At 48.2% G+C, this 16616-nt stretch overlaps 1 protein-coding gene across 1 annotated transcript; it reads right to left on the bottom strand.

Annotated features, from left to right (window-relative positions):
- Nucleotides 1-7601: 7601 nt before the first annotated feature.
- Nucleotides 7602-13064, bottom strand: dll4 (delta-like 4 (Drosophila)). Its single transcript, XM_037487519.2, has 11 exons — nucleotides 12617-13064; nucleotides 12282-12533; nucleotides 11994-12051; nucleotides 11332-11595; nucleotides 10627-10687; nucleotides 10227-10357; nucleotides 9942-10111; nucleotides 9447-9666; nucleotides 8582-9347; nucleotides 8330-8435; nucleotides 7602-8211 (listed from the first exon to the last, which is right to left on the bottom strand). The coding sequence occupies exons 1-11, from the start codon at nucleotides 12665-12667 to the stop codon at nucleotides 8206-8208; spliced, it is 2085 nt and encodes a 694-aa protein (XP_037343416.2). The 5' UTR covers nucleotides 12668-13064; the 3' UTR covers nucleotides 7602-8205.
- Between the last annotated feature and the right edge of the window lie 3552 nt (nucleotides 13065-16616).

Below are 16616 nucleotides of genomic sequence, written 5' to 3'. Positions count from 1 at the left end.
CTTTGACTCACTGACCCCCCCAAATCAGATTCACCTGATTTTAAAAGCTTGAGCTGCGTTTATATTTGCATGTCACTCATCAATGTGGGCTTCTTTAGTAGTTAATAATTGAGTGTAATACTATTGCTGATCCCTAGAGGAGGGTGTTGCCTCGGAAATGGATTTAGGCCGTCAGTTCTTCTTTACACAATACAACTTTTTGAGATTTCATGGGTGAGCCGACACATTATTTTTTTTTTTATTATTTTCTCGATTCATAGTGTGTTTCTGGTCTGGCAGTGGGAAAGGGAATTCTTATCAATCTCAAAACTACATTTCTTAATTCACTCAATTATTGTTGGCACAACTATAAGAACTTTCTGTGCCATTTTACACCTCACTAACTTTGGGACCACAGTTTGTTTCCCCCCCCCCAGAATTGGTGTATTGTTTAATATGTTTGTTTTTTTAAATCCACAAATTGAATTTTGTGAAGGCGGCTTCATTCTCACGTGTGAAAGAGGTGAAGGGTACAGCTGAGGGGGGCATTGTTAGACTTTCACCAGCTGCATCTTATGGCACAAACCTCACTGGTCATTTTTCATCCTGTCCCTTTTCGGGGTGACCGGGTTCGTCAGTAAACCCAAAGGACATTCCTACTCAAACACAAACTCAAACATTCACACGTGGTTCACATATCATTACATAATAATGCCTAAATCAAAAGTAATTTGGATCATACCATTAGGTGCAAAATAAGAAATGGTACGTCCAAGCTGAAATTGCACTTATTGCTGACGTAGATCCTAATGCGGCTACTTGTTGGTGAATGTCTATACATTGTTTGACATTATTTTGTTAGTTGCACTGCCGTCTTTTGCACGGAACTGCTTCTGGTCCGCCGTTGTACAGATGATGATTGTGTTCATGAAGATAATGAATGAGCGGGGTGATGATGCCTTCAGGTCATCACCACGCAGTAATCCCCCTCTCTGCCCCTCGAACCGCATTAAGCAGGTTATAATTGTCAAAATTCTATTAATAGCATGGTTTATAATGAATACACAACGTCTTACTCTATTTGCATGGGTGGCATTCATTTCTGCAGTTGTATGGCTTGGAGACATTAGAGCTGCATCCATCAAAAACGCTTAATGCTCATTTTCAGTGGTGCAGTGCAGAATAACTGTAAGAGTAGAGATCGGCGCTTTAAACAATGTGTTGTTCCTTATCTGTCTGAGCCTGCAGGAAGCTCCGCGTGCATTGTGTTGTAAGGTCTCTGCTTCCTGTTTGCCGTCGTTCCTTGTTCACTCGTTCTTTGCTCCCTTTCTCCCCCCCCCCCCCCCTCCCCCTCAGCCCCTCAACCTCCCTATTCCCACCACCTGTGCGGTGAGTGAAAGACTTTATTCCCCACAGTCAGAGGACAACATCTGGTTCCCCCCCTCCAACACACGTCAAATTGTCAGCTCAGCTCCCATGCTGCACCTCTGGCAGCTGTGAGTCACAATGCGTGTGTTCCTTCAGCCAAGGTAAATGTCAAACACAGGAAACGGTCTTTAAATATCTCCACATCCCAAAGATGCTCTTTCCTGCAGCGGCCACTTTCATCATCTGCACCGATCAACCAGCCAGCCGCCGCTCAACGCTGCCGATGCAGAGGTGTGTCCCCCCCCCCCCCCCTTGACTCTGTGTGTGTGTGTTACCATAAACATGTTTTGGTTGCGCATTCTCACGCTCCGTCTCCCTCTACATGACTAGACATGCAGAAACGCATCGTGACATAGATTTATGAAGGTAATCTGCTTAGAAAAGTGCCTCTCAATGTGTGCAGATTAGAGAGCCCCCCCCCCCTCCCCATTCCTCTCCCCAGCTCACACACAGCCCGCCTGAAAAAGAAAATCCCTTCCTCTCACGTCCACTGATTCCTGAATTATTGCAAGAAAAAGATCAACTCAAATCGCCAGTGGTGTCTGCCCTGAACTACTGCTCTGGTTGTTGATGAGCAATAACGGCAGTAACTACTTCCAATTCCGGCCGAGGATCGATTCTGACAACCAGAAATCTGCCATGTAGGTGTTAAGGGATTATGTTGCCCCCTCACTGAGCCGGAGGTCAGCGTGGCACACGGTAGACACAAAACAAGTGGCTGACACCGAGCGTTTACTGCATAATGTCTCTTTAAGTAGATATGTAGGCTCTTAAGTGGTGAGGATTACAGCAGGAGGAGGGGGGGGGTCACGGCTGGGACCCTGGCGGAGCACGTATTTGACATCATCGTTGCCGTACTGTTCAAGTGGACGACGTGGAAGGACATCTATCATTGTAGCAGGACAGCAGTGGGAGTACACAGAGAGCCACGACAAGGGGGCCCCCGACCACGGGGTGGGGGGGGGGGCATCGGTGGTAGGAGATGCTAACGAGAATGCTCAAAATGGAGCTAGTTCGCTAGCAGCTAAAATCCCAGCACCTTATGCTCACTGCACCAAGTGGTTCATGGGAATTCAGACCTGTGTGGACCCCCCCCCCCCCCCCCCCCCGCTCCCCCTCGCCCCCCCACCTCTAAGCTGACACCCGTGGTTTGCGTTCTTGACTTGCAGCCAGCTGCTGCAGGAAAGCATAAATCACTTCTGTAAATCATTGCAATGGTGTGAATGAGGATGTACGTGCCTGGCCTTTTTTTTTTTTTTTTTCTCTCCATTGGATCAGTGCATTTGCAGTTAATCTGAATCACTATCATGACCACGTTTTGTTTTGTTTTAAATCATTTGATCTGAATCAGCTTACGGTAAGTCAGCATGTCCCAATTTCTAAGTTAAAGCCTAAGTGTTTTGGACCCGTCGGTGTGGTTACTCCTGCTCCATTAAACCCCCGGCGGGAGTCCGGCAGCGGCGGACTAATCCTGCTTTACCCTCCAGAGAGCATCATAGTGGGGGGGGGGGGGGGAGACACACAGCCGCCCTGCTTCCAAACAAGTGGCCTTCAGACCCATCGTACCGGAGCAGCTGAGTGTTCCCACTCTCTAGGGTTTAATACCTGACTGTGATTTCACACATTTGGAAGTGAAAGCTGCATCTTATGGAGAACATTTTCGAGATGTGAGGTTTAGTTTAGCGGTGCTTTCTCCTTTGGAAGTTACGATGATCCACGTACAAATGCAAACTCCCATCAGTCCCTCAACACGTCTGAACGTTTGATGTGAAGCATTCCAGGGAACCGATAACAACATCAGCAGGGGTCTCACCCTTTGGCCTTTGAAGCATCTGTGTTTTCTCCTTCTTTTCTAGTCTACAGTTGGCTCCACATCAGTCCCGCGCAGCAGCGCGCGTCCTCGCAGAGCCCGATTGCAGAAGCCGCGCCGCCATCGCTGATTAACATGAGAACGCGACCGTTTCAAAGGGACGAAACATTCCAAACAAACACGAAGCATCGTTCACTCGTTCATCGCGGGCCCCCTTAAGAAAGCGTTGGACTCGGACTGAAGAGAGGAGGAAAGAAACGTCACGTCGGTCAGCGCGACCACGTGTGACACCGCGGAGCGGCATTGATTTCGCGGCCCCCCCCACCCCCCCGTGAGCGTGTGGGAAACAGAGCTGTCCTTTCCTGCTCTTTGAGAGAAAACACTCCAGAGGAAAATGGCAGGAAATCTCAGGGGGGGGGGGGTCTTTTGATTCGGGGCTGAGAAAGTGAGTCAGAGCACCTGAGAGCTTGGGCTCGCTTGGGCCGCCCCGAGGAGGGAAATGTCGAGAGCTCAATTAGAAAGTGCTTAAGCTCACAAGGTCATTTAAAAAAAAAGAAAAAAAAGCTTTAATCATAGTGCAGTTTAGGGTAAAAATGATCAAACTTCAGAATAGTTTGTGTCTGCCGACAGGGGGGGCTGGAGCCTCGTCCCTCATCGGCATCACGCCCCACTTTGGGCCCTTTCTCTCCCCCCTCTGTTCCCCGCTCTCCCTTTTGTGCACAAATGAATTCGCCCACATCCTTGCTGCCCAAACGGTCTCATCGTCATATTATTTTTTAACAATTTTAAAAGGGTAAACAAGCCATTCGGAAGAGACGATTATGTTTAAATAATCACAACTGTTGGCTGTTGGGGGGGAGGGGGGGGGGGGACAAAACAGAATGTATGCCTTTTACTTATATATCATATACGATCATCCGGGGTCTCCCTCACGTGGCTCAAAGGTTAACTGCAGCTGCAATAAAATGAAATTCTTCCAGTTGATTTGATGAAGCGAATCACTGCCTTTCTCATTAATCATAGCGTTTATAGCTTGGATTCCATCTTCAATTCATTAACCAGTATTCAAGGAAAGGAAGACTCAAACCACATTTAAATATTGCACACAGAGAGTTTCACGAGGTCCTCGTAGTTCCCTCGGTTTCCCAATTTAGCAGCTGTTGAAATGCTTTAGCTGTGCTGGTGTGGCCCTTCGAGGGGAAATATTATGCAATCCTTTTTTTATTTATGGCATGCGTTGACATCCAGAGAGAAAGGTAAGTAAATATAGCAAACCCCTACCGGCCAATCATTCCTCAGCACGGGCTTCTATGTGAACACAATGTTCTGTCTTTACCAAAACAAGCCCCTCCCCCTTTTCTGCACTCCACAACGAGGTCAGTGTGTCTTTGCTCTCTTATTCTGGAGTACATTGAATAAACGGACTCATTCAGAAAATGAAGAATGAACAAACAGGGAAAGAAAGCGAGGGCAAATGTCACCGTGACATCCCCCCCCCCCCCCCACGATACAAAAGAATAAAAGAATACCACGCGCGGTTTGTTCGGCGTGAAGTGACCACGCGCCGGTTTGCCGCCATGGACTCAAGAGTGAAGCCGGCCTGCACTTTCATACTGAGATGGAAACACGTTGCGCACCTTCTCCCCCCCCCCCCCCCTCCATAAACGGCCTGGTCTAACAGATCACCGAGTACCATTTCAACACACTCGTGTTTCTAAGTTGGTGCTGACGAAAAAGTTCGCGTTCGCAGATGACGCCAACCTCTCTGAGGGCCTGAAACCCCTCGGTGGGGCGCAACGAGCTGGCGCTGGGTTCCAGCATGAAAGAGATTAAGGGGGGGGGGGGGGGGGGGGGGGGAGCGGGCTAATGAAGCAGGAGGCCTGGTTCAGTCCCCCTGGTCCTGCGCCCGGACAGATTGGATTAAAAGACCCAGCGGGTGTGAGTCATGTTCTCTTTGAATCGAGAAGAAACAGTTTTCACATCAACCTGCCGCCGACTGGATTAAAGGACGGCGTTTGTTACAGCGCAGTGATGGATGACTCCGAAACGGACGAAAGGTGAGCATCGTCTCACGCCCAGGACACAAGTCAGATCCGGCCTTTTGATCCGAGCGCAGAGAAAACAACACAAAGGGCAACTGGTTATTTTCGACCTTTCCTTCCCCTGTTTTCACCTCTACGGACCACTGAACACGTGCAGGTTGGGAAGCTCCTCGTTGGGTAGTTTGTGAAAGTCTGCATGGCAACACACGACACCCATTGGGGAAAAACACCCCCCCCCCCTCCGGTGTTGTTTACTGCGAGGCGACCCTCGGCAGAGACAGGGGCCTGACCTCCCAGTGCGAGAGGGCGAGGCTTCTGAAGCGGATGCACTCCATTAGTGAGCCTTTAACACACTTCCAGGGCGACCGTCAGCAGGCCAGAGGTCAGGGGTCAGGGTTCAGGGTGGGCACACTTTAGCACGCAGGTGGCAGCTCCAAAAAAAGCATCAGTAGGAAGAAGGTTTTTTGGGGTTGTGTGTGACCACTATTCTGGGTCATAATGGGCATCCTCAGGACATGACCTCGACCTCCACTGCAGTATTGTGTGTGTTCCCCCTAATCAGTGTCCGACATCTTTTCCTGGAGAGCAAAGTGACCTCAGGACTCAGGACACTGATGTGGGGTTCAAATACAATAGGGCGCATCTTTACTGTACCTTGCAATTTGATGTCGTTGGATAATGCTGTTATTTTACATTGTTTCCCTGTATATTCAATGCCGGTGCATTAAATAACAGACAGTCGTGTTGCTCCTCTCTCTGTGAAAGAGCATCCTCTTACTCGGGTACCCTAGGGTTCCATATTCCCTCTGCACGTCTCCAAAGAGCCCTAACCACGGCGCTAAGGGTCTTTATTGATCAACTCGAATCTTTATGGTTAGAACTCCAAAGGACGGGGCAGTAAATCAAAATGCGCTAATGCAATCATAGTTGATCGTAGATTGCAAGGAGAAAAAAATAGAACAGCTTGTTCCAGACCTTTTTAAAGTAGAGGGTCGGCTGTAGGAGCTGGATGAAAATAAATCCAATTAAGAAATTGAACAAGCTCACCGTGTTGTTTAATCAGAGGGAGAGATGGTTTCGACCAATTGAATTGTCGAAGGGGCGGGGCTCGGATAACAGATTAACCAATCAGGGTAAAAAAATTAGCTCCAAACACCAGCGCTGTCCTATCAATTGAAGAAAAGCCATACTTTATGCAGAATTTACAGTAGATGTAAAAAAACAACAACAGCAACACAACAACATAAACCTTTGAGCTAAATGAAAAATGCGTAAATATTTTTGTTATTTTGGTTCTTGTGACATAAAAGTGATTTGATCTTCTTTCCTTTCACATCGGACAAGCTTGTTTTGTTCCATCAATTCCATTCATTAAAAAAAGCATTGTGAGTTAGTGACAGAGATCACATGACCCCTGAACACCAGGGGTTGTCGTGTACGTCCTGAGCTCATTGGGTGGATGCATTCAGGGGGCTCAGATCAACTGATCATCACCAGCTGAAGATCCTCTACAGTTGCGCTTTGTTGTTGTCCGGCGACGTTCAACAAAAATGCGAAAGGCAGCTTGGAGAAGCAGTCGCTCGCTGCGGAAAGGCCTCAGGGACTCTTTAATTTTCATTAACAGGTGTTTCTTCTCAAAATGTCTATTTTACGTTTTTGGGGGGGGGTAGCCCAAATCCTTTCCTGCTCGCAAAAACAGTGATTTCACATCACACAGTTACAGACGTCGTGCACAACCATCAGAAACGCCACGAGGCCGAATAGTTCTGTGTTTGGGCGAGACGACGCCACCTCGACGGCAGCTGGCACGGATCTCAACGCTTAAAATTAGGATCTCCATTGGTACTCTATGTACACCGGGCCATCGGAGGCCAACAAAGACAAGCCGTGCGCCAGAAATGTGTTCATTGTTTCTTTTTATAACAAAAAAATAATACAAATAAAACACCCACCACGCTTTAAAAATAAATTCACCTTTTTTTTTTTCCCCCGGGGCATCAACTTGAAAACAGATGTACAATCCATACTTCTAATCTCAACGTATAAATATACAGTATATACAAAATAATCTTATAAAACACAGAAGGAGAAAGTCAGTGCTTAAATTACTAATGAAATACTAATCTTACAAAATAACATTAATGGTTTAGTAATTCCCTCTGAAGGCGTCCTTGGTGCGATAGTCGATTCGTGTATTTTCTTTGCATAAAAGGTCAAAACGAGGCCGAGTCCGAGTCTCCCTGCGCGGCGCTGTAGCATCATTTGATCACATCCATCACATCTGTCATATGAACATGTTGCTTTGCAAAGGACTCGAGATAAGGCAGGGCACAAGGTTTTAAACACACACACACACACACACACACACACACACACACACACATATATATATATATATATATATATATAAGGCTTTGTGATCAAGGCTGCATACATTCTTCATATAAAAAAAAAAACGATTAACAAATTTTTCTAAAACCCTTAATCCTTCACAAATGAACCGTTTTCAGTAGTTTTTGTCCCTTTCTGATTAAGCTCAATGCTGATTCTTTTGTTTGCATAGCAGGCCACAAACAAACAAATAAAAATGGAAAGAAAAAAAAAAGGCTCGCTAACCCCGGTTCGTAACAGGTTCGTTGGCAGCAAATTGATTTGTTTGATTGCTGATTACTGCAATAAAAAGGTGGAGAGAAGAGAGTCCTCCGATCGACACGTTGTGTCCAAAACAGCCGAAGGAGCATCCACAAGTAAGATGTCTTTACGGTCTTTACATTCTCCACGGAGATCAGTGGCTTCAGTTCATCTGGTTTTTCTTTTTTTTTTTTCTGTCGTCAAGTTTTCAAAGCAGCAACTCCCATTTAAATAAGTCCCCGTCCCTCCACACTTGTAAACAGTCCACAAGAAATCCAAAGTCGACAGTGGATGATGATGTTGATTTCCGTTTTATTACACCTGGGGGGGAAAAAAAAGAAGCAGATGGGAAGAAACGATTGAAATGTGGTTTTGGTTCAAGATGAAAAAAAAAAAAAAAGAGAAAAAGGAAATAGACTTATTGTGAAAAGCCTCTTACCTCGGTTGCAATGATGCATTCGTTTTTCTCCTCTGCCACAAAGACAGACTGGTACATGGAATCACTGGAAGAACATATCGTTGATATTCTACACTCTGGCCTTTCTCTGCAGGGGGGGGGGGGGGGGGGGTGGGAGAGACACACCACGTTAGTTTCAGACGCAACCTTCTGATCCTCTTCTTTACGGTTAATTTAAAAAAAAACAGTGAAACCCACCACACGGGGAACGGCTAAAGTCATTGAATCCCTTACCTATACATTCGACTCAAATGCTTTTTTTCTTCTATTGTCTTTTCACAGTTTTCATCTTTGTCCAAAAGGGACATGTCGTCCTTGTACCCGGGGGAGCCCTTATAGTCCAGCTGGTAGTGGTTGATGTATTTGTGATTCGACTTTTCCCTGGGACACGCCACCTCGCACTCCACCTTCTTATTGGTGTTCTTGAGCTCCAGAGTGGAGATGAGGTTCTCCCTCTGGAAGTCCACCTTGGAGAGGTTGTTCATGGTCTCCGAGTCCCGCTCCTCCTCCTCCTCCCTCCTCCTCCTCTGCTTGCCGACGTGCCGCATCAGCGCCCCCGCCACGCAGAGGAGCGCCACGGCCGCCACCAGGCCCGCGCCCAGGCAGACGGCCGCCAGGCTCAACCTGCGCTCCGGCTCCCAGCCTGCGCCGGGACTCTCGGCGCTGGGCGACGGCGCCGCGAGTCCGCCGGACTCGCACCGGGGGCCGGCGTAGCCGGCGGGGCAGGCGCAGACGGGCCTGCCCCCGCCGGTGGTGGTGGTGCAGGTGCCGCCGTTCAGGCAGGGCCGGGACGCGCAGCGGTCGGCGGGCCTCTCGCAGTGGCGTCCCGTGCGGCCCGGCGGGCAGGCGCAGGTGTAGTCGTTGATGCCGTCCACGCAGGTGGAGCCGTTGGCGCAGGGCCCCCGGGCGCACTCGTCCACGTTGACCTCGCAGCGGGGGCCCGCGAAGCCCGAGCGGCAGCTGCACAGCCGCAGGGCGCCGTGGGTCACGCAGTGGCCGCCTACGCGCGACAAAAACAAACAAACAAACAAACGTTTGTGAAAGCTTTCCCTCGTTTACTACTCAGGTGTACGGAGGGGGGGGGGGGGTGAGGTCTTACCGTTGGTGCATTGCAGTGAGGTACATTTATCCACTTTCCTCTCGCAGTTGAGCCCGGTGTAGCCGGGCGGACACTCGCACACGTAAGTGTTCCCGTTGTCGTGCTCCCTGCACTTGCCGCCGTGAAAGCAGGGCGTGTCGGCGCAGGTCAGCGTCCTGTGTTCACAGCGCGTCCCCTCGAAGCCGCGTGGACACGCGCACCTGTAGCCGTTCTTAGAGTCCTGCAGAGGAGAAAGAAAGAAAAGAAAAAGACGTGAGGTTTATCAAAAAGCTCCCTGTCAGATGTTTTCTTTATCGCATCCTGTTCGCGACTGCCCCGACGAACCCTATTATCCTTAGTTTGAATTCTATTTACAGTACACACTCTGTGAACTGGGTCATCCACTGACTTGACAATCGATAGCATCCTCCTGGACGAGCAGATAGAGTGAGGCCGAAAACAAAAACAGGAAAGCCTGTGTTGTGGGAAAGGAGGCAGAGAGACTTCCGGACTCACCAGGCAGTGGCCTCCGTTGCGACAGGGCTGGCTGTCGCACTCCCTAACCTCCAAGTCGCAGTTAAGCCCGCTGAAGCCAGGCATGCAGGTGCAGGAGTAACTGCCCTGGCCGGTGTTCATGCACGTGGCGCCGTTGGCGCAGGGTTTGTGATGGGTACAGTAGTTCAAATCTGCAACAACAAATGAGGTGAAAGTGTAAAAGAGAGGCCCCACCCCGCATTTGATGCATGTATTTTTGTTTTCATTTTTTATTTAGAGAGTACAAAGACACAGTTACACACACACCTTGGTCACAAAAGATGCCTCCCCAGCCCTCCTTGCAGGTGCACTGCCACGGCTCTCTGCAGGTACCGTGTTTACAGGATGGATGGAGTTTACACACATCACAAAAAGGTCCCTGCCAGCCTTCTCTGCATCTGTACATACATGAAACAGCACAACATGACCGTTGGCTCGTGCACAGATAAACATTCACGTCCTGCCTTACGACAGAGAGGATACCGAATAAAAGACATATCCACTGTAATCTTTTTATCCTAAAATACAGCGTTTGGCTTTAAGAAAGGTAATTAAGCACGACGGTATTATTTCCTTATTGTAAATTATAGCATTATTGTATTTTAGCAGTGCGTGGATCCCTGATGCCAATAGACACAGGGATCTATATTTATTGAATAACACTCACTTGCACTCTCCAGGTGAGGTGCAGTTTCCGTTCCTCTCGTTGCACCCTCCGAGACAGATTGCTGAAATAAAAAACACGGATGTTTGGGTTTCTCATTTTGCATTTAAAAAAAAAAGCTTCTAGACACTTTTTCGTCACCCAATTCATACCCGCTACCTGAACGTGTCATCGGTAACTCATCGGCGCGCGTGCTTCGCGGCGCCACTGGCGGCGCGCATTGGTTTTTTTTATCGTGTTAAACGGCTGTTTTAGTGCGCAGCAGCTGCTTGTTCTCTTAAAAAAACAAAAAAAAACAAAAAACAGGACAGCTGTCCCATTGTTGTCGGTGGGCAGCGCGAGTCCCGTTTGCAGCTGCTGCCCTACACCGCTCCAACAATAGAGCCCACAATTTAGTGACGCGTGGCGGGCGATAATGCCGCGATTAACCCCGGCGCGCGCTGCCGGGCGACCGCCGCCCGGGATTAAAAGCGCACGCTCCCTCAGAGAAAGTGTGTCGTCAAATTTCACTCTAATCACTCCTCTCCCCCCCCCCCCCCCCCCCAAAAAAAAGCCCGCACCTGTGATGATGTAACAGGTCATTTAGACGTTATTTTGACTTTATCCACCAGCGTGTCTTAAATTACACGCCTTCATTTACATCATGCAGCGTAGACTTTAAAAAAAGGGGGGGGGGGGGGGGAATAGGGTGTCGTGGCTGATGCTTACGTTCTTGGCAGTACGCTCCCTTCCATCCCGGCAGACAGGCTATTTGCCCGTCGGGCCTGCACGTGTAGTGGCCGAAATGGTCGTCTCTCGGGGCGCATATTTTGGAACACGTGTCCCCGTAGTAATGTTCGCTGCAGACGAAGCGGTATGAGTACCTCAGCTCCGTCCGCAACCCGGCCTGCACTTCCTGGGACCACTCGTGCCCTATCCCCAACTTCCTTCTGATGTCAAAAGAACTAATCAAGAAGTCGGGGTTGGTGGAATCTGCGGGGAAGAAGGACATCAGAAAACGCAACGGTTCATTTAAAGCGAAAGGCAGTTGAACAGATGCACCTTCATGGCTCATTTAACGACACGCAATCTGCACATCGGGCTGTCCTCGGCCCTCGTTGTGAAGGACGTATCAAATAAAGGTGGCAAGGCATCCTATTCTCACTCGGGCCCGCACACTTTCCCCATGCATGCCAAAAATACAACAAGGGAAAGTGCATTTGTGAGATTTAATTGTCGCGTGACTCACGAGGCACCCTAACAAACGCGCAGACATTACGTTGAAAACGCCAGATGCGTTTGCCAGAACGTTCTGTGAGAGGCTATGGATGGAGTGTGGACTAGTGGCACGCCTCCCTCTGGCGGAGGACGGGCCGTGCGCGTGACCTCACCTGCAGGTGGGGCCGCTGCAGGAGAATATCGGGCTTCAATCAGCAGCGAGAAAGCACCCTGCGTGGGACAAACGAGGAGAAGAACGTCACGAAAAAAAGACGGATTTACACAAATACTTATTTACAAAATTATACTTTGTGTTTCTGGTTCAAAAAATTACAAGATAGTGTTATTTCATTTTAATTTACCACATTTAAAAAATAAAAAAATTCAATTGATGACTAAAATCAATCTGAATTTAGGATGCGCAAACGCAGCTGGTTCCGCGGCGGGACACGTGATCTTACCGGCCAGGTGAAGTTGAGCGGCAGACGCAGCACGGCGTCCCGCCTGATGCTGAAGGAGTCGCTGCCGAGAACAGGTGTGGTGACTTTGCCAAATAAACAGTCTCCAGGAGACACCACCGTCTGGAAGTTCTTCAAACAAACCCTGAAATAAGTCCTGCAGCCGGTCACGCCGCAACTAAGTCCATTTGCCAGCAAACCTTTAGTATTCTGAAAGTGATGGAGATCTAATTCGAACACGCCTGATCCCAGAACCTAAAACGACACAAAGGAGTGAGCACAGCAGAACACAGCGAGCTTCGTTTCTGAAATAATGATTATTAGAACAAACAGGCTACCTGAGTGAATGATACAACTATTGCGAGGACAAGTGGGAACCAAACGGCCATTCTTTAGAGTTTGATGTGCGTATCCTTAAAAAATATGTTTGTCCTCCAACAAAACGCTCCTATTCCAAATGGTGAGGCCAAAAAGAAGACAGCGAAGACAAATAGTGTAATCGGAATAAATATAATCCTCGTTCCGAAGCCTGCGTGACAAGATCCAGCTCCACAAGCCGTATCCAGAGGAAGAAGTTGGACGAAAGAAGAAGAAGAAAAAAAAAAAACAGTTATCCAGTGCAAAAGGTTAGACAAATATCAGTAACGTCAATATCCACAAGTGACTCTGTCTGCGGTCTTTATGTTGTCCATCCATCGTTCCGGTCAGATGTGGTTTGAGTTTGCTGTGCGGATGTGAGACTTGTGTTGCGGACAGTGATGCGGGCATGTGGCGGAGCATCAGCGCACACTGACTCTCAGTGAGGGGTGTCAGACGTCCCTCCCAGTTTTTATACCGCAGTGTGGTACCATTACGCACGCCGTCAGTCAATGAACACCGCCCCCTCTCCCGGGCACCTTCTTTTTGGCGTCACCGGCGCTCGTTGTGACTTTAGCCAAACATAAACAGTGTATTGCGAAACAACATTGAAATTGTGAAAGATTAGAGCAAGTGATGAATTTAAATTAACGCTTGACTAGACACGGATTCAACGGCGCAGTGAACTTTGGGAAAATAAATAATGGTTTTTCAGGGATCACCCCGATTGCGTGCGTAAATACGCTCCGGGAAACTCCACGTGCCTTTCAAGCGCGTGATCTTATCCTTCTTCCTTTCTCGTTTTAAGTGTTTGTTTAAGACAGAGAAGACGGAGCAGGAGATCATTGAACAGCTGTATGATAATGGACTCGTGTCATGAATCAACTGGGGAACAAACAAGCGTTTTTGAGTTCTGGCGCGTAAACGATCGAATGGATGGATCGTCCGGTACTGAATCGATTTAAAAAATGTATGTTTCTTTGGGAAATCTTTACTCACATGCCACACACACAGACTTTATTGTTTAAAACATATAAATGATCGAGAGTTTGAATGTTTTTGAAAGCTTTTGTTGACACACAACACAACACACATTGTGTTGCAGAAGGACAATGGCAAAACCCATATATATTTTAACTTGTTTATTTGGCCAACTACAAAAAAAACAATAACAAGTGCAAGCACCCAGCTGTTCGGGTACTTTGTTTAGCATCCAAACCAATAATGCCCTCAATTGAAAGCACATTTGTATATATTTAAGCTGAGATTGTATCCGACATTTAGGGTACCTCTGTTTGTTGAACTAACATCCACCATAGAGCCAAAGGAAAGAAACCTTCCTCTCCTTTCATGTATAATTGTTCCAAGAGGGAAGCTGAAAAAATGAACTCAAAACAGTATATAGAGCCCGCTAAGCAAATAAATTCCCAATGCCATATACATTTTTATCACACGAAACTCCTGCTGGGCACAGGCATTGTTACCTTTATCACCCCTGCAACAGGACAACTTGTCCGGGGAGGATTTACAGGGAGGGAACAGGATTCAGGAGCCGTTCCCTGGCCGTGAAGGTGACTGCGGGCTGAACAGCTCTCCCGCCGAGATGACTTCATCCCTAACCAACCCCCCGCCCCCCCCCCCACCACCACCGCCCCTACCTTTGACTTATAGGTTTGAAGTTGTACTCCAGGGCAGAGACAATGGACTATTGAGTGTCGAGCAGTGTGAGTAAGAGGCCCGGACATCTCAGAGCTCTGCTGTATTGGAGCCTTTCGCCGTTCCCACCATTGACTGAATCACGCAGATCCTGTGGACGGCCGATGCGGCGCAGGTTGTTTAATCCACTCCTCTTCTGTTATGTGCGAGGGGGGCTTACCAGTTCATATGACTGCATTGCACTCGAGGGTCCCATCGATGAGGCGAGAGGCTGCTCCTGCCCACACGTCGTACACCTCGAAAACATCTGTACCTTTTGATGTTTGATCGGACCATGGTTCAGGTTTCCCAGCTTTTGAATTGTTTCGAACCAGCAGTGATGCTCAGATTGGATCTTCTTGGGGCCCGAATGAAGGAAAACATGATGATGTACACATCGGGCCTTACTTATATTTATAATCCGGGGTTTAGCTGTATTTGTTTATTAGTTATTTTCTTATAGTTAATGCAAACAATAACATAACAGACTCTTTCTGCTCTGCTGCTCTGGAATAAACACAGCCATGGAAACAGCAATCAGCCCACTCACAGCTTTGTATACAGGACATCATTCTTCTTCATGACACTGTTTTATAAAGCTGACTTCTGAGTGTTAAATAGCTTTTCAGCTGGCATCCAAACCCTAAAAATAACATTTTGATGGGAAAACGAAGAGGTGTGAGAACGCCTGTGGATTTAATCCTTACTTCTCAACAGTGTTTGGAAGTTATGAACATGAACGGGATGTTTGAAACCTCACAAATCAAAATAATACAGATCTAACCCAATCAAGGATTTTCAATCTGTGCCTGAGCTTTTTTGAAAATGAAAGTATGAAAAACATACTGTTGATACTTACTTAAAACATGATAATTAGTATAGTACGTCTCTTATTAATATGGGGATCAAAAGGCCTTTAATGCTGGACAGAGTGTGACTAAAGCAGCGAAACCAATGAATGACACAAGTGAAAAGTCACCTGACCTCCTTTCACAGGTGAAAACATTGAGTAACGCAATGTGACCGGACAGACCCCGTCCGTCCTTTCGTCCGTTGTGCCACGTGGCCTAAACTCGGACCGCCTCAGGCCAGTGAAATGGTGAATTTGCCACGGGGCCAACAGATGGCCCCCTTTCGGGTCTAGAACCCCCCCCCTCCACATTCGATCCCCGCGCCCCTTTTGAGGTGCGGCGCCAACGGATCTGAGGCATCTGAGCGCGTCGCCCTCAGATGAGAAACCACCTGCCGGAGAAAATTAGAGTAGAGTGAATAAGGTGGTTTCCTTCCCTCCTGCCCTGTATTCATTTAATGCTGCCTATGGGATACAAAAGCTTAGCTTTTGCTTCAGCTTTTGGGTGGGGGGGGGGGGAGGGGGCTTGTTCGTTTCAGCCGAAATTGTTGAAATAAGTGTGTCATAATTTTAATGTCGCTGTAAATGAGAAGACAACAGAATGTATTTACAACAACATATCGCCAGTAAAGTGACGTTGGTGTCACTAAATGGATCCGTCTCGGGCCTCTGAGGGATTTCTGATCGCACAGGTTGAACTTTCAGGTGACATCGGGTGACGTCGTGGTTGCCTTCCGAGAGTCCTGGTCTGTAGAGGAGCTTTCCAGCCGCCCTCTTGCTGCGCTATTGACAAAACAAGAGGCATGTCGGTTCTGCCCTACCCCCCACAATGGAACCAACAACACAATTTCGCCACTGAAACCATTGTTTCCAACCGTCACAGTGCCTTGAGCAAAGGGACCGAAGAGACGTCTGCTGGCGTGATCGTGTAGTCGTTGGGGAGTATTTTTTCACAGCAAAACAAAAGCTTTTGAAAGACTCGCTTGCGGTCATAAATCCCACGGGTGATCTAAGGCCAGCTGTAGGTGTAACAGCTGTAGGTGTGCCGGAGTGCCAAGACACAGCAGCACATCGCACAACCTTCCCCCTTCAAAACCTGATATTGATCGGAGCGGCTCCGCCCCCCCCCGACACGTGGTCATTAAGGACCATGTAGGCATGCCCACTTCTCCATCCAAATGATGCCACGTTTTTTTCTTCTCCTGTCATCGCCCTCTTGTCGCTGCTGTTTGTGTTACACTGTGTCCCAACGAGCTTCTGAGTGATCACCGGGCTAATCGTGCGTGTCTGGAGAGAAGCTGCTGCAGCCTTGAGAAAACCCTCTCCTGCCAGATCCAAAGGCATCTTTGCTTCGCCCCACCAGAGAGAACCCCGCCGCAGAAACAGGAAGGAGATAAACGGAGGAGATGAAAGCAAGTGCTGGTGTGAAACCGGCA

The sequence above is a fragment of the Pungitius pungitius genome, chromosome 14, assembly GCF_949316345.1.
Source record: "Pungitius pungitius chromosome 14, fPunPun2.1, whole genome shotgun sequence".
Taxonomy (NCBI): domain Eukaryota; kingdom Metazoa; phylum Chordata; class Actinopteri; order Perciformes; family Gasterosteidae; genus Pungitius; species Pungitius pungitius.
Note: the sequence above shows the minus strand (reverse complement) of the source record. Positions and strands in the feature narration are given on the sequence as shown.